Raw genomic sequence first — 19,159 nt, 5'->3', positions numbered from 1 at the left:
TAATTGTATCTATTTGGACTTAATTGACATCAATTGGGTGTCAATTAAACCCAATTGGAGTCAATTGATATCAATTACATGTCCATTGAGCTTAATTGCATCCAATTGGACTTAATTGACATCAATTGGACAATTAGACTCAATTGGGTGTTAATTGATATCAATTGGACTCAATTGGATGTTAATTGATGTTAATTGGACTCAATTGGGTGTTAATTGATGTCAATTGGATAACTAGACTCAATTGGGTGTTAAATGATATCAATTGGACTCAATTGGGTGTTAATTAATGTTAATTGAGTCCAATTGGACTCAATTGATATCAATTGGGTGCCAATTGAGTGCAATTGATGTCAATTAAGTCCAATTCGACTCAATTGACATCAATTGGGTGTCAATTGACTACAATTGATGTCGATTGAGCTCAATCGACATCAATTCGGTGTTAATTGATGTCAATTGAGTTTAATTGACATCAATTGGGTGTTAATTGATATCAATTGAGTCCAATTAGATGCAATTGGACTCAATTGGGTGTGAATTAGACTCAATTGATATCAATTAGGTGTGAATTGATGTCAATTGAGCCCAATTGGATACAATTGATATCACTTAGGTGTCAATTAGACTCAATTGGCACCCAATTGATGTCAATTGAGTCCAAGTGGATGTCAATTGATATCAATTGAGCCCAATTGATCAATTGACACCCAATTAGACTTAATTGATATCAATTTGACTCAATTGGGTATTAATTGATATCAATTGGACTCAATTGGGTGCTAATTGATATTAATTGAGCTCAATTGGACTCAAGTGACATCAATTAGGTGCTAATTGAGTGTAATTGATGTCCATTAAGTCTAATTTGGCTTAATTGACATCAATTGGGTATCAATTGACTACAATTGATGTCAATTGAGCTCAATTGACATCAATTGGGTGTTAATTAATGTCAATCGAGTCTAATTAATATCAATTAGGTGTCAATTGAGCCAAATTGATATCAATTGGGTGTCAATTGAGCCTAATTCACATCAATTGGGTGTAAATTGAACCTAATTGGACTTAATTAACATCAATTAGGTGTGAATTGATGTCAATTGATCCCACTTGGATGCAATTGATATCAATTGGGTGTCAATTGGACTCAATTGGTACCCAATTGATGTCAATTGAGTCCACTTGGATATCAATTGATATCAATTGAGCCCAATTGATCAATTGATACCCAATTAGACTTAATTGATATCAATTTGACTCAATTGGGTATTAATTGATATCAACTGAACTCAATTGGATGTTAATTGATGTTAATTGAGTCTCAATTGACATCAATTGGGTGCCAATTGATTGCAATTGATGTCAATTAAGCCCAATTTGGCTCAACTAACATCAATTGGGTGTCAATTAACTACGATTGATGTCAATTGAGCTGAATTGACATCAATTAGATGTTAATTGATGTTAATTGAGTTTAATTGACATCAATTGGGTGTTAATTGATGTCAATTGAGTCCAATTAGATGTAATTGGACTCAATTGGGTTTGAATTAGACTTAATTGATATCAATTGGGCTGAGTTAATTGGGTGTCAATTGAGCCCAATCGACATCAATTGGGTGTGAATTGAACGTGATTGGACTCAATTGACATTAATTAGGTGTGAATTGATGTCAATTGAGCCCAATTGGATGCAATGAATATCAATTGGGTGTCACTTGGACTCAATTGGCACCCAATTGATGTCAATTAAGTCCAATTGGATGTCAATTGGTATCAATTGAGCCCAATTGATTAATTGACACCTAATTAGACTTAATTGATATCAATTTGACTCAATTAGGTATTAATTGATATCAATTAGACTTAATTAGGTATTAATTGATATTAATTGAGTCTAATCAAACTCAATTGATATCAATTGGGTGCCAATTGAGTGTAATTAATATCAATTAAGCTCAATTCGGCTCAATTGGCATCAATTGGGTGTCAATTGACTACGATTGATGTCAATTGAGCTCAATTGACATCAATTGGGTGTTAATTGATGTCAATTGAGTCCAATTAATATCAATTGGATGTCAATTGAGCCCAATTGACATCAATTGGGTGTGAATTGAACCTGATTGGACTCAATTGACATCAATTAGGTGTGAATTGATGTCAATTAAGCCCAATTGGATGCAATTGATATCAATTGGGTGTCACTTGGACTCAATTGGCACCTAATTGATGTCAGTTGAGTCCAATTGGATGTCAATTGATATCAGTTGAGCCGAATTGATCAATTGACACCCAATTATACTTAATTGATATCAATTTGACTCAATTGGGTATTAGTTGATGTCAATTGGACTCAACTGGGTGTTAATTGATGTTAATTGAGGACTCAATTGACATCAATTGGGTGCCAATTGAGTACAATTGGTGTCAATTCGGCTCAATTGGCATCAATTGGATATCAATTGACTAGGATTGATGTCAATTGAGCTCAATTGACATCAATTGGGTGTTAATCGATGTCAATTTAGTCCAATTAAGCCCAATTGTGTCCAATTGGGTGTCTATTGATTGAATCCAATTGATGTCAATTAAGCCCAATTAAGTCCAATGGGGTGTCAATTGATGTCAATTGAGCCCAATCGATCAATTGACACCCAATTAGACTTAATTGATACCAATTGGACTCAATTGGATATTAATTGATATCAATTAGACTCAATTGGAAGTATAATAAGATCTAATTGATGGTAATCGAGCTTAAGGCGATAAATTTAGAGATAAATTTTTTTGTACAAAGAATTTTGAACTTTTGACATCATAAATGAGTCCAGAAGGCCCAAAAATGGTAGGAATGACTGTGAACATGAAAATATTTTGACCATTTTTTTTTAACTTTTTTTCCCGCCGAAAAAATGGAAAGCCCGGCGGGCTTCGCGGGCTTCGGCAGGTTACCAGGTCACTGGTGACCTATTTTGAGAACATGAAAACATGTGAACATGTGAATAACATGTTCACAAGTGTTATTAACAAAAAAAATCTTGTGATCACGTGAATATAAAATCATTGCAAATTTCTAATGACATTCATCCATATGAGAAATGACTTCAAACATAGTGTGTCATAGTAGAGGTTGAATCCACAACTTCTATCCATAAAGGACCTCACTCCCCAATCCCCTATATCTTGTCACACAAGTACCTATTCTCCAATGGCATCCATACACATGCAAATGTGTGCTAGGCTAAGACATAGGAGACCTTAATGCCAAGAACAAAGATGTAGAGTATATTTAGAGAACATAAGAAACTCTTACCTGAGAATCTAAAGCCATCTGCAGATATTTAGAGAACATAAGAAACTCTTACCTGAGAATCTAAAGCCATCTGCAGATACCTTCCAGCTTTAGGTCGAAGTAAAGATGTAGAGTATATTTAGAGAACATAAGAAACTCTTACCTGAGAATCTAAAGCCATCTGCAGATACCTTCCAGCTTTAGGTCGAAGTAATGATGATAGAGTACTTGATCAATCTCTTGGCTAAAATGAGGGTTTTTATAAATTAGGATTTAAAATGAATTAAGGTTTTTGAAAATTATTATGAACCAAGATTTTTTTAGTTTTAGGAAGGCTATTTGGCGATAAAATTGATCAAAACCCTTGCCATCATGTAGAAATCCATGAGAGAATAGCATATTAGGTTAATCCAATGCTAGAAAGCTAAAAATGGACCATATCCAACAACATTCATGAATATGAAAACAACTTCAAACCTGTCATGTCGTAGTAGACGATGAATCCACAGCTTTTATCCTAAGGACTTCACTCCCCAATCTCATGTATCTTGCCACACAAGGAGCTATGCTCCACTCGCATCACATACATGCAGCAAGTGTGTGCTAGGGGCGAGACATAGGAGACCTTAATGGGCAAGAACACATACGTAGAGTAGTGTGTTCAAGGTAAGAGCTTCCCTTAGCCTTGCCAAATCATGTGACATTGGCCTTGCCTTATAGAGCCACAATAACGCAACTACCAGATGTGGGTGTGCTAGCTCGTCTGACTGTGTCATTCTATTATCACATGGGAATGCTACTTGACAATGGGGTGAAGGGAGAGATCTCTATGCCTAAAATGAGGCAAAAAGAGATAGCCTTTGTGATGGTCCTCTCTCATAAAAGGTAGTGAAAGAAGAAGAGGCTAAAGCTAATGCAAGAGGGAAACCTACAAACAAACCTATCTAGCATGCATACATGCAAGCAAGATCTAATAGTATACATGCAAGAAAAAATAGAGAAGAGAAGAGCTCACAAATATTCTATAAGTGAATGCTTATGACCAAACTTAAAAATAGTCCAACTGAACTTAAAAATGGTTCAGCATCTATTACTAGTCCTGATCAAGTATGTACACAAAGTCATGAACAAGTATGTAGAAAGTCCTTAGACTTTCCCTATTTGTTGACATAAGGCCACTTTATATGTTCCAATGCCATCTTACGAAAGATAAGTTCTCGTTCGATTGGGTAAAAGCACCTCCCTTATAGTTGGTCACGTGGGTGAAACCATGTTAAACCTATTCCATAGTGGTTAAGATACACCCCTTCCTAATGGTAAGGCTACATCCTCGTGTCACCACCTAATTCAGTGGTGAAGTTGTTTGTCTAGGTGGATAGGTGTGGATGATCTAGGATATGCCTTAAAGTTACAATGCAAGGTTAAGTGGCATGGTTTGGAGACTGATCCTCTACAACCGGATGCAGGGCATATTGGTGATAAGTTTTGGGCAACTAGGAATCTTATGTAGGTGGCATGAATGGTTTAGGCGGTGTAGAAGTTCTTCATGTAAGGCCTATTTTTCTTATGAAAATGGCTAGGCCCCTTCAAAATTAGGTAGTTTTGGTAGAAGATTTTCACACCATGTGATTAGTGGAATGAGCCCCATGACCATGAAATGATTTGCATGGGCAGATGGTAGGGAGTTGGTAGAAGCAGTTGGTAGAAGCAACTTATAGAAGCGCTCCACCCTATGATCAGCAAAATGAGCACCATGACCACCATGGACTGATCTTCATTGGGTAGATGGTGGTCCGGACCTTTTTGGCACGACATGATAATATGTCTCAATCTCATATCCTGTGATGCTTAGAGATTAGGCTTTTCATGGCAAGTACGTCCACCAAGGTGAGGTTGTGTTGGTATTGAATTGGATTCAAAGCAGAGACCGCATGCATTGAAGATCCAAGGTCGAGGGTTCTCTAGATGATAGGTTATACCATGGGCTACTCTTGCCCCACCATGGTCCACTTATCCATATATGTTGTACCTAGAGGGTTGGCATTAATGATATTAGTTTGTAAATGCATGTGTGCATGAATATCATGATGTGTGATATGTGAAAATAAATTATTGCCACAGTGAAATATGCAAGTGATATGCTTAGGCAATGGACAAAAGGTGTGCCATGTGTGTGTACTCCATCGAAAGCAAAGATTTCTCCAACTCATTATGTGTACTCCTCCAAACTCAAAGATTTCTCTAACTCATTGCTTTCTTAGACATTTACTCGTCGACGTCCCTTTTGGGGAGTCATCAAGATCATTAAACTGTTGATGCTGCCTACAACGGAGTTGGGCGACCTCTGTGGCTTGAGGGATTTGGTGGTGAGAATTGGGGATAGAGGCAATGTGGATCAATGGGTGATGGGGCTGAAGAAGAGGCCACAAAAGGTTCCTGATGATTTGAGGAAGATCAAGGAGATGAGTCATACCATGGGCCAAGCTTATGCCCCCACCATGGTCCCTCCATCCAAAACTGTACATGAACGACTATCGACGATGAGGCTTAATGCATAAGATATCGGTGTGCATTGATGTGTATACTACATGCAAATCCCATGTGTATATTCAGGTGTTGTTGATGGGCATGGAGGAAAGGTGTGCTCGTGAAAAATCTCCTTTGAGTGAAAACTCTAACATACCACTTTTTTCAACACTTATTTATATGCTTTCTTTGACTTCTACACATGGTTTGATATAGGAAAGTGAGTGTTAATGTGTAACGAGAAAAGGTTAGTGTGAATGAGGTTTGGTTATCCATGAGAATGGAAGAATTTAAGACACCCAATAAGGCATGTAGCTTGCAAAATTGGTGAAGAAACAATAAAATTGTAAGAAAAACCAAGTGTATCTTTGCTCTAGATACACAATTTTTCACAATGCACCTTCAAAATGCAAAGACAATAGTGAATCTTGCATATTGGGAGTTGGTGCACTAAGAGGATAGAAGAAACAATGGTGTTTGCGCCAAAAATGTTATGGTCTACCGTACCTCCCAAGAGAGAACTCTACCCATTCACAATTGGAAGAAGCAATAGACTACAACTATCGTTGGGTACTTACCAATGCTTCGAGCTCATGTCCCTTGAGGCTCCCCAAGCTCGCTTTTGGAAGCTCCACTCCTCCAATATCCACCTCCACGCTATCACCACGGAGTCGCTCACACCACAATGCAAGACAATCTTTCTCTCACTCTCCAATACACAGGCATAGAAGAGGAACATGTACTAGAGTACACTCTCTCTCACACAAAAGACAAAGCAAGAGCTCTCATACACAAAGAGGGATTGCATTCTTTCATTATGAGACATTGTCTTTTATACATCTGGCCCTTATTCACACTTGGGTACCCAAAACTCACTAACTAAGGCCTTGGGTGACTAGTATTTCAAAATGTATAACTTTTATAGTGCCTTTACATAACACTTATTAATGTACTCAATTGGAAGAGCATCTTTGTTAATCCAAAATGGGATTAAAAGACAGACAAAGAGCAGTAGTAACAATAACAGATGCAGCCTACAGGAGGCCAGGGATCCCCCAAACCAAGCACTTCCAAAAAGGACAAGCAAGCAAAAGACGAGGACCAAAACCTAATGCTAGCTCTAAAGGCCACCGCTTGGAAGGCAGCTCGCTGGGAGAAGGATGCTAAAAAGCTAGGAGAAAGAAATCAGGAATTACACCAAAAATTGCAGGACGCCACACCCTCCCAAGAGTACGCAGAGATCTTAAGAGAAGCCATGGAGGACAGAGACAAGGCCAAGACAGAGGCAGAGGAATATAAAGAAAAGCTCGAGAGGAGCACAAAGTTTGGAATTGACACAATCAATAAACTGAATGCGCTAGAATTAGAGATGCAGAGCTGTCTGGAGAATGAGACTCAACTCAGAAAAGAAAGGCTCGGAGATTGGACAGAGTAAAAGACAGCACTCCAAAAAAAAATAGAGGCGGCGCGTCTCTAGTGGCGAAACGGGTATGGAAGACCCAGAAGACTAGACTACAGTGAGTGCTAGAGCTGCGTGAAGCAAAAGAAGAGGCCGCCATGCTACAAGCAGAACTCGCAGCGGCGGTGAAGGCTAATGTAGAATTAGCCACAGACAACCCGGAGATGTTACCGATCGGTGTGCCAAGAAAAGAGCACGGAGAGCTGCTTATTGAGGTTGAGAAGTTGCACGATGCCAACCAAGCTCTAAACAAATAAAATGTGAACCTAAAAGATAGGCTAGCAAACAATTCAGTAGTAGCCATGTGGGCCAGCACACAGACAACCCCTTTTTTAGGCCTCCCATATCATCATGTTCTCAGAACTGTTGAAGGCTAACAAAGAACTTCCAACATACTTTCAAAACAAAGATAGAATAAAGTCTATACTGACCAAGAAACCCCTTCCTCCGGAGCATCCATGTTCTCAATACTTATTCTCTTCTTAGAATCCGGAGGGAAGGAAGATGAAGGATGCAACCACCAACCAACGCCGATGTTTGGAAGTGGAACATCAAGATCCAGATGCGAAAAAGACACAAAGTCCACTTCCAAAACATCCGACAGAATAGGAAGAAGCCGCACTAGTCAAGTGGAGGTCTATCCCCATGGCAGAAAAGGAGATTCTAAGGCAGACCCCACTTCGACCGATGGTGATACTTTTTGACCTGCAAACTCCGCAAACCGACAACAAAGGACGGGTGCTCAGAAGGAAGAGCAAGCAACAATGGGTGCTCAGAAGGTCTTGGGTGCTCAGAATGAAGAGCAAGCAACAATGCTGAAGAGGATGCAGAAGCATGCTACTTACTCAAATAATGTATACATTCCGGACTGTGCTCCTCCAAAAATGTTCATAAAGTTTAAAGATAAATTTGTCAAGGGAACGGGTTCCGAAGTAAATGCTTCAGTACTGGGCATGCCAGGTGTTGCGCCCAGCAGCTCAGTGGGTGACAGAGTGCACAGTCGAACCACTTCCTAGGCCATGAGTACCACCTCGGTACTACCCGTGTGAAGGTGGTTGGGTATAACCACCAGAATAGCCATCACCAAGATCAATAAAAAGCTTAAAAGGGTGGCAAATCACTACTGCAAAGAGGCTTAAGGTTGCACGCTGCTAATAGCTCACAACTAATAGTTGACAACTAGTAGTGAGAAGTCCAACATGGTCATGGCCCTTAGGAAGTAGTAGTCTCTGTGTCGAGCAGTTCTCTGTAATGATCGTGCAATGATTTCAGAAGTAATCCAGTAAACAAAGAGCAATGTTGCCATTCATTATGTCTCTCTGTTACCCTCTATAAGGTGTTGAATAAGAGTTGTCTCTATTTTAATAAGCATATTGCGCACTAGAGAGAGTGAGAGAATTATGAAGCAAAGTGAGAGCAAAGTGAGAGTGTGTGGAGTTCTAAAGCGGAGCAGTGTTCTGAGTGCCCCCATGACCACTCTAAAGATGGTGTTCGAATCCAGAAGCTCTGGCGGGTGGCTACACACCTCCCACGACATTGCCTGACTGGTCTGTTACTTCACACCGTCATCTTGCCATTCCGCCCCAAGAGAAAAATTGGTAAGAAACACTAGCCTTTCTACACCCTCACATTTGGAGGGAAAGTAGAGTTTGTAGCATCCTAAAGGTATTACAGTGACAAGAGATTAGGATGTTGGCAATTGCTACCACATGATGAGGTCTTAATAGAAACATGTGAGGTCTTGAAATACTACCACGTTAGCTCTTGCAAACATAAGTGAATGACTTGATTGCCAAGAGTATAGAGATGCAAAATCTGCCTTGGACAAGTTAGATCTACGCTATGCTAACCTAAAACTAAATGGTTTGAAATAAAGTGAACTTCGCCAAATGGAAAACCAACATAGGTTCCTTTCTTTTCTTGAAGAGACCAGTTGCAATTGGCCATGCCATAATATTGAAAGAAAAAAATACGTCCATTTGAAGTACCAAAACCATAGTCATAAGAAACGTTTCGAGGTTTTCCGGGTTTTGTTTTGAAAGGTTTCTCCCCTCAACTAAGAAACCACGAGGTTTTGAAAAATCAATAATTTCTTGAAGTATAAATACTTAAAGAACTTATACTAGCCATCTAAAAACATAGTATAATGATGAAAAAAGGTGTCTTCTCACACATCTCGAGAGAAACCATCCTTATTTTGGTGAGGCATTATGGAAATTTTTCTTGATTGGATGCCACAAGTGGTTTGATCAAGGACTCTTAAGAAATTGAAGAAGAGAAAATAGAAATTGGAAAAGATTTAAGACATTGAAGGATGGTGTATGAAGAAAAAGGGGAAAGAAGAGAAGAAGAAAAGGAGAAGAAGAGCAAGGGAGAAGAAGAGAATGAAGGGAGGAGGAGTAGAGGTGAAAGAAGTAGCAGAAGATGGAAAAGGGAAGGAGGGAGGCAAGAGAAAAAGAGGAAAGGAAGGTGATGAGGAGGATATGGAAGAAAAACAAAAATAAAAAATTATCCCAAAAAATTTGGGGAGGGGGGGAAATTTCGACGAAGTTTCAATGTTTTTAAAAACCATTTCGAGGTTTCGAGGTTTTTTTATTACTATGACCAAAACCAATCAAGTAGCCTGAAGGTTTTCAAATAAAATTTGCAAGCTATGTATAAAAGACCTATAGTATTTTCCATTTTCATCCCCACATGCATATTTTCTTTTCTCAAAGCCAAGCAGAAATTTCAAAATTTAAGACATTTTGATTATATCTTGGTTCCAAAATCTATGAAGTATTACATACATCTTTAAGGTTTGCAAGTTTTATAGTCTGTTAAGAGTGCCATATAATTCTAGTTCAAATGGCAAGGCCCTTGCCCTCCCAACCTTGGTTCAAACCTTGGCAATAATAATTAAACTCTAAAGATTTTAAACTGCTCTTTGCAAGCGAAGTTCCACTCATCCACACTTTTTTTAAAAAAACTGGCAAGCTTTTAGCATAAAAAATTAGATTAAGAACTCATTTCAAGAGAAAAAAAAATACAGTTGATCTAAAAACCTCACAAAATTCAAACAAATTGAAATTCATATATAAATACTTTTCATCAAACAAATTGAAATTCATCAAACATATATGAATTTCAAACAAATTGAAATTCATATATAAATACTTTAAATCAAAAGAGTTTACCAATTTGTAAAACTTAGTTTTATTGGATATTGAGAATTATAAATGCATAGTCTTCTTCACAGGGGCCCATTGTCTTTGCTTACGAGGTTCATGTAAGGGGTTGATAGCATACAACCAAAACTCCAGTAAATTAGTCTGGATACAGGTTTGATTATTGTTAACTATCTTCTTCAACCTGAATGCCTACTCAAAAAACTGTTTCGAATCCATCAAAATGCCTCTGCAAATGACTCGTGTAGAGACCATCTGTCTGTGGTGTTTTGATGACCATGCCAAGAACCTCAACTGGAATTCCTTGAACACTGAATGATGACAAAGTACTGGTCTACAATCACACCACCAATGAAAAAGGGGAGGGAAATGCATTAGATGACCTTTACTACAAAACCTTTGGCAAATATGTGGCCTCTTCCAAGGACTGGGATGTAAGGTTACCACCTGAAAACTTCTCATGATGATGGCCAGCCTTGCACTCCCAAGACTCTGTCTGCTATTTCCTCAAAGGTCGTAACCTCTTTTTTCCAGAGCCTTCTCCATACAACAAACCGTAATCTTAATGCGCATTGCATCTTAAACATTCCCTACAACAAAAAACTGCATTCTCGTGAAGTAATTAGATGGCAAACCATGCATCGATTCCAACGGCTCTGGCTCCTTCCTTGTCTGCTATTGGATCATCTCCTACTAGGACTGTGTCATTGGCCTGAACATCCAGTTCTCCTATAGAGGTGGTCTGGGGAGGTTAATCAAAGCACAACATTCCTGACACGCAAAGCTCCCTACTTCACACTAAGCATTTCTCATGCATCATGTTTAAATTTAGAACTACGCCACCAGCTATCACACTAGTATTTGCAGATGCATACAGATGGCATGTGGATCTCCTAGAATGTTAAGACACCTTGGATGCAGCCACTGTTAGCTTGAGTGACCACCATCCTAGACACTAACTTTTTTGGATTTGCTAGCTAAACACACGAGGATTCTTGCTTTGAAGACTCAATCAGATGCAAGCGGATGAAAACACAAAGGGGTGGGAAGTAAATTTTTGTTGTGCATGTCCAGCATCTGCTATGCTCAACTCAAAGCTTTCACCACTCGCAAGACTCTTAATAGACACAATGTTACTACCATATAAAGAAGCTAAAGCGTGACTATGGAATTTACTGTTGAAAGACCTTGGCTCTGATGCCAACTCAAATTTTCAAAGTGATCTAATGTGACCACCCATGTGGCCTATGCCTCATCCTTGTAGCATCAGGATTACATCATCAGACATTCACCTTTTCAACCCTTACAATTTTGCCTTCTACTCACTTTCTTTGACCTTTGAGCACAGCATTTTAAGCTAAACAAACATGGAATACATGCACGCGTGTGATGAAGTGTACAAGCTGAAGCACGAGGGCAGAGGGGGCAATAGATGGCAAACAGAGAAGGTGCAAGATGGAGACTGTGTGTGCATGCACACATGCATGTATGTGTGTGTTGGAGAAGACGGGGCTAGAGTTTCTTACTGAGAGCGGCCTTGAATATCTCTGGAGCAGGCTTCTCGTATCCAACTTCACAAGACACAATAACAGAATGGAACCTGAAGAAGTAGACCAAGCACTTGAGATGTTATACACACATGATCTTTCCAAAACACATCCCATTGAACATGAGCATGTGAAAGAGGGTAAAAGGGAGCACACATTCTTTATTGACTGCACACAAGTAGCTATACAAAATTACAAATATAACCAATTAGTCAGTCCTACACGTTAGAAATATTTAGCTCTCTTAAAATCGGTCGCAGGCGAGAGTCGAAATTCGAAAGGACTCCAAGTTTCACTGAAATTACAAAGCATAATAGTACTCATCAGTGGCTTACACCCTCCTACTGAATATTGTAAAGCTTATATAAGAGTACAAATTCGGCGCACAATCACTAAATCAAACAAGCACAGTACCTCCAAAATCTCTCAAGCGATTTAAAGAGCTCAAAGCACCAACAGGTAGCTTCCAAGCTGCTCCTTTTGCATAATGCTGCAAAAACACGGTTTGTTGCCACAATACTCAACTTGATGAATACCAATCTACTACAGGCATATATGTCATGAGAAAGAGACTCTCAGAGACTGAACACAAAGCAAGAGACGTGTACACAGTAAAGCTCTTCAAAGAATTTTTCATCTTCACAGCCTGTTGCCTGCGCTACAGCATATCTCCAAAACAGCTTGCCATCACCCTGTGACACATTTCTCATTAGTCATAATGCATCCAGATTATTTTAGTTTTTCCTCTCGTAAACAAGTGTGATTGATGTAAATTAAAATGTCATCAACACAATGTCTGGACTCCAACTAAGTGGTCATATACATTTGAAGCTTTTTAAAGCAGAATGTGTGAACTTAAGAGTGCACTCCCTCAACAACAAACTCTCACCATACAAGAAGTGCTTTCAAATGTTAAAGAGAGTGGATTATGACCAAGACTTCTTTGTCAAAGGTGCAATAGTACAATTCTAAGACCTTCCATTTCATGTTCTCATCAAGCAACTGTAACAGGGGAGCCTCGATCTCGGAGCACTTACCTATTAAAATAAACACAAATAATCACAATTAAAAATACCACTAAACCAACACCAACACCACCACACCAGGGGTTGGAGATACCCTAGTTCTCATCAAGCTCTATCTCGAATGTATCCACAAATAGAGGAAGCTTTTGTAACCCAACTTGACATGTGAGGAACCACTTAACTATTAAAAATCATCAAATACAACAAATTTAAAAACATTCACAATCAAAGGCATTGCAGCTAGCCCAAGAGTATAGCCGCACCAGAGGTACACTGATTGATCGGGCTATAGAGCTGGGGCGGTCCAAGCGCCCCAAGATGAGAGGCCATCTCGACACCAGCGGAGACTACAACAGAGGATCAAGACCATACTAGCACGGCATGGGAGACGTCCAGTCAGAGTATACTCACCATGGAGGACATTGAGGATATCCGCCATCGACCGATGAGAGACATCTTTGGATAGTGATGTATATGATGCTTACCTTTTGTTGTAACCTTTTTGGTCTCATAGGTCATTTTGGCCTTTTGAAGACGTTAATATATCATTTCATTTCATTTCTCTCTCTCTCTCTCTCTCTCTCTCTCTCTCTCTCTCGATGCATTGCCACCACAGCAAACTAGAGAATTATCGCATGAAACAAATTCCGCACCATACAATACATACATACATGCGCGCCCACGCGCGCACACACACACACACACATGTTAAACAATTGATTTGGCATAACTTGCATGTGTTTTAGGATTTTCATGCGAGTAAAATCAAGAAGCATATTGATAGGAGATGGTACGAAATGGTAAACATCACTGAGCAATGACAACACACCTCATACCGCAAACGTTCTGGCCACGGTTCTGCAAAGGCCCTTTTGAAACCTTCTTTTATGTCCTTGGTTGACAAATTCACCCCTGTCAGAATATGAAAATTTGAAACCGAGCATACCATTCTCTTTTCTAAGTCTGGTCAAGATGTGAAACCTATCCGTACATAGTTGCCATGTATTTGAGAGAAGGTAGATAGCATACCATATTTTAAACCATATGCAGCATACGTTTCTTCAACAGGCTTGGCTGGTTGAAGCAAAGTCCCACCCGCATCAACAAGCAAAGCCTTGTATTTTGTCTTATGCACCGTTGATGCTACAATGAAGCATCAAACATAAGCACAAATACTGCAAACAACCGAAACAAAAACTTGCCTCCTGTAACGTTATGTTAGTGCTATGAGATTGCTAATAGAAAGATGTGCAATGGAAGACTTGGAAACACAATCACGCATAGTAATCCTAACCTAATCCTTGTATATATAGAAACTACGTGCAACTAATTGTTCAAAGTGCAAATCTGGTCAAACTGCTGATGTCAGACCAGACTGCAGATTGAGCTCTCCTGCTCAGATGCAAACATTGGCTGCCACATTAACTGCTTGCTCTCAAAAAACTTGTGGCTCTAGTGCATTAAGAAGCCTTGAGACGCAAGATATTTGATGATTAATGTTAAGGGCCAGGGCCCCTATTTTACAAGAAGAATTAATTCAAGTCCACTCGGCCAACCTTTTGCAAGCCCTATGTCACGTGCCTCGTGCACTTGGATGCCATTGTGAACATACTACACCAACTAAAGCATTTTGTGAACCCTTGTCCAAGGACGAATCCCCCGGTACTGCCAAGGGTTAGTCAGAACGAGGTACTAGCAAGTTAGCAACACCATCATTCAAAGGGCAATGGGTAGAATTCATCCATAAGGCCTTAGGCAGCCATTTGGCCACCCACTTTGGGAGCCATGGTGGATTTGCGTCCCCACAGGGCTCTTGGCCTGAGAGACAAGCGCCCATGTGAAAAGGGCATTTTCAGCCCACAACCAGCCTAGAACCTCATCGGTCAGCCCTACACCTCGTCGGCATGTGCCCCAACCCCTATATAAGGGTGCATTCAGCCTCTAGCAGTTCATCTCATTGTTCTCTTGATATACCACGGGTGGCTATAAACGCAGTTCTCAGCCCTAATTTAGTCAAGGCCGTCCGGAAATTACAGCTCATATATTCTAATGGTAGTGGTCCCATGAGGATACCATCTTTGGGAGGACACATGTACATGTACTTTGTCACATTCAATGATGACTTTTCTAGATTTTCTTGGGTTTATCTGCTAAAGGCAAAGGCAGATGAGTTCATATGCTTTCAGCACTTTGTGTCTACGGGTGAGAATGAGACAACTCTGAAAATTCAGACCTACGTACAGATCGAGGGTTTGTGGGGGCGGGAGGGGGATCACATGCTTTCAGCGTGTTGGCGGGTGAACAGCCCCACAGTTCACCGCCAACGGATGCTTAGTGGCCTCCCTGATAACCGACACATCATGAGCCAACAGTCTTCGCAGAGATACAGGAGCTAGAGATCTTCCATTTCTTCATGAGTAGAGATAGCCCTATCTCATGGCGGCACTTCAGAGCGCCCCGGACACCGACACCCATTGCAGACCCACAAACATGGCACACATATGCAGAGGGCCTATACCACGCCCCACAGCAGCCACCTATACCTCAGCCACAGGAGCCTCGACCTACCACAGCTAGCTTCTTTACCCACTCGATGGTAAAGGAAGCTATCTGCCGCCTACAGCATGGACGGGCCGCCGACCATATGGGCCTACAGGGTGAGCATCTCATATATGCAGTAGATTCTTTGGCTCCTTTTCTTGCACACCTGTTTAACAGGGCACTAGCACAGGGTTTGCCTGCGGAGTGGACGATGCACACCATTGTGCCGATCCACAAAACAGGGGATATGCTCGATCCGAGCAACTACAGGACGGTTATGGTTGGCCACGTGTTGGCCAAACTCTATGGTGCAGTGTTGGCGCAAGAGCTTAGCTTATATGCTAAGCGAGCAGGTTTACGCTCAACAGGGCAGGCAGGCTTCAGGAGAGCTTTCTCTACCACTGACCATGTATTCACTTTGAGATGTATGATTGATCAGGCCACAGTGAGGAAGAGAAAGCTCTATTGCTCCTTTGTGGATTTCCGCAAGGCATTTGACACAGTACCACGAGAGAGGCTCTTTAAGCACCTGCAGTCTCTTGGCATACCAACAGTGAGGAAGAGAAAGCTCTATTGCTGCTTTGTGGATTTCCGCAAAGCATTTGACACGGTACCACGAGAGAGGCTCTTTCAGCACCTGCAATCTCTTGGCATACCAACAGATATGACATGGGACATCTATGCATTATATGAGCACGTTTTTGGGCGAGTCAAATGCCCAGGAGGTATGTCCGAGACTATTGCTAGCACCATTGGTGTGAAGCAAGGATGCCCACTTTCCCCCACGCTATTTGGGTTATACATTGATGAGGTGACTGACTTCATTACAAGGGGAGGCGGGGATGGAGTTGATCTCACAGGTATCTCAGTACATATTATGCTTTATGCTGATGATATTGTATTAGTGTCTGAGTCTCCAAGAGGTCTACAGCAGCATCTACATGCACTCCATGATTTCTGCACACAGAGGGGTCTTACTATGAACCTTGGGAAAACCAAGGTTATGGTCTTTCATACATCGAGACAGGGCAAGAGTCAGCTGACATTCACTCTCGCACGACACCAGGTGGAGGTGGTGACATCATACGTGTACCTAGGGGTTACCTTCTCTGCAGCAGCAGCCATGCGCTTCACCATGGGTTCAGCAGCCAGAGCTAGATTGACACAGGGACATGCAGCATTGGCTATGCTAGAGAGACAGTGCCACCAGGCCCATTTTCAGGAGCCCCGAACGAAGGGGTGGCTATTTGACACATTAGTCACACCGGCACTGATGTATGGAGCAGCGGTATGGGCGCCAGGCCTTGCTACCCATTGGTGGACACAGATAGAGAGACCACAGGCCCTCATGATGGCACGCATGATACACAGCAAACCGTCAGTACCTCATGACATTATCCGCGCAGAGTTTGCTACGCCTCCTATGATGGTAGAGGCCATATTCCATACTATATGCCTGCTAGACATATTTAGAGAGATGCCACAGGACATATTATCATACAGAGCTTTTGAGGCATCTAGACAGCTGGCTGAGGCAGGAGACAGAGGATCATGGTATGCACAGGTCACACATTGGTTCTCACAGCATGGCCTAGACATGGATCATCTACCACCATTCCAGTATGACAGGGATGCACCACATATCCGTCTCTCTCATAGTGAAAGGAACAGAGTATTGAGACAGGACCTATGGCAGCTCTATACACGAGAGACATGGATATCGCCTACACAGCCTCTTCCATCAAAGATGCTATACTACAGAGATCACTTCATGAGTATCACTGATAATGGATTTATATAGAGGCTTAGTTACATGGAGGGCTTTTTACCACATGGCTCCCGAGTAGCTATTGGTCAGCTTAGAGTCTCATCACATCGATTGGAGATTGAGATTGGCAGAGCAGCATGGATCCCCCGAGAGGAGAGGGTATGCAGATTGTGCAGAGAGGTGGTGGAGAGTGAGGAGCATTATGTATGCAAATGCAGAGCTTATACAGCCATCAGAGAGAAATATCCCATTTTATTCAGAGAGCCACATTCCCTACGCCAGATCTTTAAGGCAGCAGACCAGCGCATACTGGGGAGATTCATTCTAGACATACAGCATCACAGAGAGACATCATCATTACAGGCTCAGACAGCTCCAGAGGGGGGACGATAGACACAGATTACTACATTTTTTTCAGAGATCCACCCCACTCCCAGCCCCTACACAGCAGGGAATTACTCTCCAGAGAGCAGAGACACTCAGAGCCCGCAGGAGACAGAGGACACCTGGCTTTCGGACACCACGCCTATACCAGAGAGAGATGACAGAGATCAGAGCTCAATTTCATAGAGAGGGTGCAGAGCGACTGGCTCGCTTCAGAGCAAACCCAGGCATGTTCTTCAGGGAGTTGTGGACACCCCCTTCATTGATGTATACCATTTTATACCCAGTATGGTACAAGATGGAGCTAGCTAGGTTGCATATCATGATTGTATACTCCATGCATATAGCTTTGCATTCTCCTAGTAGTAGAGCTCCATCCCCTCCCCCACTCATTGTACTTATTGCACACCCAGATTCAGCTTTTTAGTTCAGTACTTTTTCATTTTGTTGGGATGACAGAGGATACCCCACACAGGTACACTGATTTGTCTCATAGGCCAAGTTTGGTCTTTTGGAAGACATTAATAAAATCTTTCTTTCTTTCTTTCTTTCTCTCTCCCTCTTTTTTCCAAAACCCGATAGCAGATTCTCTTCCAAGTAGCAGCCGAGTTCGCCACTCGAGTTGCACATGCGAGCATTGGAGATTCGATTGATGGAAGGAAGTGCAGGAGCATCCCGTGCTGCCACACATAAAGATGCCAGACAACGAGTGGAGCACGAAAGATTTCTTGCGGCTTTAGACGCAAGAGCAACACTAGCTTCTTCCTTGAGTCATCCTCCCAAGAGAATGAACTTCAGTAAGTATATGGTAAACTTGACCCCACGACTCTTTATTCTTAGCTGCATCAATTTGAAGCTTATTTTGTTGCTATTAGAAAAAATCAAACTGACAAAGTGATCTTGGCTAGTTGGTATTTAGAGGGCAAGGCCATCCCATGGTGGACTCACTGGGCTCAAGCCCATGTGGGCTCAAGCCCACACCAGATTAGGTATGGCAACTTATGTCTGGGACGAATTCATCTTAGATCTTAAGCGGCAGTTTCTATCGCCCCATTACCTTGAGCAACTCGAAGATGAGTTCCGCGGGGGGGGGGGGGGGGGGGGGGGGGGGGGGGGGGGGGGGGGGGGGGGGGGGGGGGGGGGGGGGGGCATCAAAACATGCAACAAATCCTGCAGTATGCCAACAAATTTCAAACTTATGTTTGCAATTGGGCATTTTTTATAAGGACAAAAAAGGGCAATTCATCTATGGCCTTGACATGCAAATCCAATGGAAACTGTGTATGTTTCGGCCATCCACCTTCAAGGATGTCTTCTCGCTTACGCAGAGTACTACGATGAAGTACAGTGGAGGAAAGCCCAAGACTTCCCAACCTTCCACTCCCAAGGCACCCGCCTCGTGGAGAAAAGGCCAGAACCAGACGGGGTCTTCCCCAAGACAGAG

The 19,159-nt window shown here is 41.6% G+C and overlaps 1 protein-coding gene across 1 annotated transcript in view; it reads right to left on the bottom strand.

The window, feature by feature from the left end:
• Positions 1–10,388: 10,388 nt before the first annotated feature.
• The window catches only part of LOC147611244 (uncharacterized), a 19,180-nt gene continuing 10,409 nt past the window's right edge, over positions 10,389–19,159 (bottom strand). The window contains exons 2-10 of the mRNA XM_086784847.1: positions 14,052–14,165; positions 13,852–13,934; positions 12,606–12,689; positions 12,412–12,487; positions 12,220–12,292; positions 11,977–12,050; positions 11,086–11,179; positions 10,898–10,987; positions 10,389–10,784 (exon numbers count right to left, since the gene is read on the bottom strand). Of these exons, the coding sequence (XP_086640973.1) occupies positions 10,909–10,987; positions 11,086–11,179; positions 11,977–12,050; positions 12,220–12,292; positions 12,412–12,487; positions 12,606–12,689; positions 13,852–13,934; positions 14,052–14,165 (677 nt within the window). The 3' untranslated portion in view covers positions 10,389–10,784; positions 10,898–10,908. The remainder of the gene's footprint in view (positions 10,785–10,897; positions 10,988–11,085; positions 11,180–11,976; positions 12,051–12,219; positions 12,293–12,411; positions 12,488–12,605; positions 12,690–13,851; positions 13,935–14,051; positions 14,166–19,159) is intronic.

The sequence above is a fragment of the Cibotium barometz genome, chromosome 47 (assembly GCF_041138505.1).
Source record: "Cibotium barometz isolate CiBa-2024 chromosome 47, ASM4113850v1, whole genome shotgun sequence".
In the NCBI taxonomy this organism is placed as follows: Eukaryota; Viridiplantae; Streptophyta; class Polypodiopsida; order Cyatheales; family Cibotiaceae; genus Cibotium; species Cibotium barometz.
The sequence above is the reverse complement of the archived record's forward strand: the minus strand, read 5'-3'. Positions and strand labels throughout refer to the sequence as shown.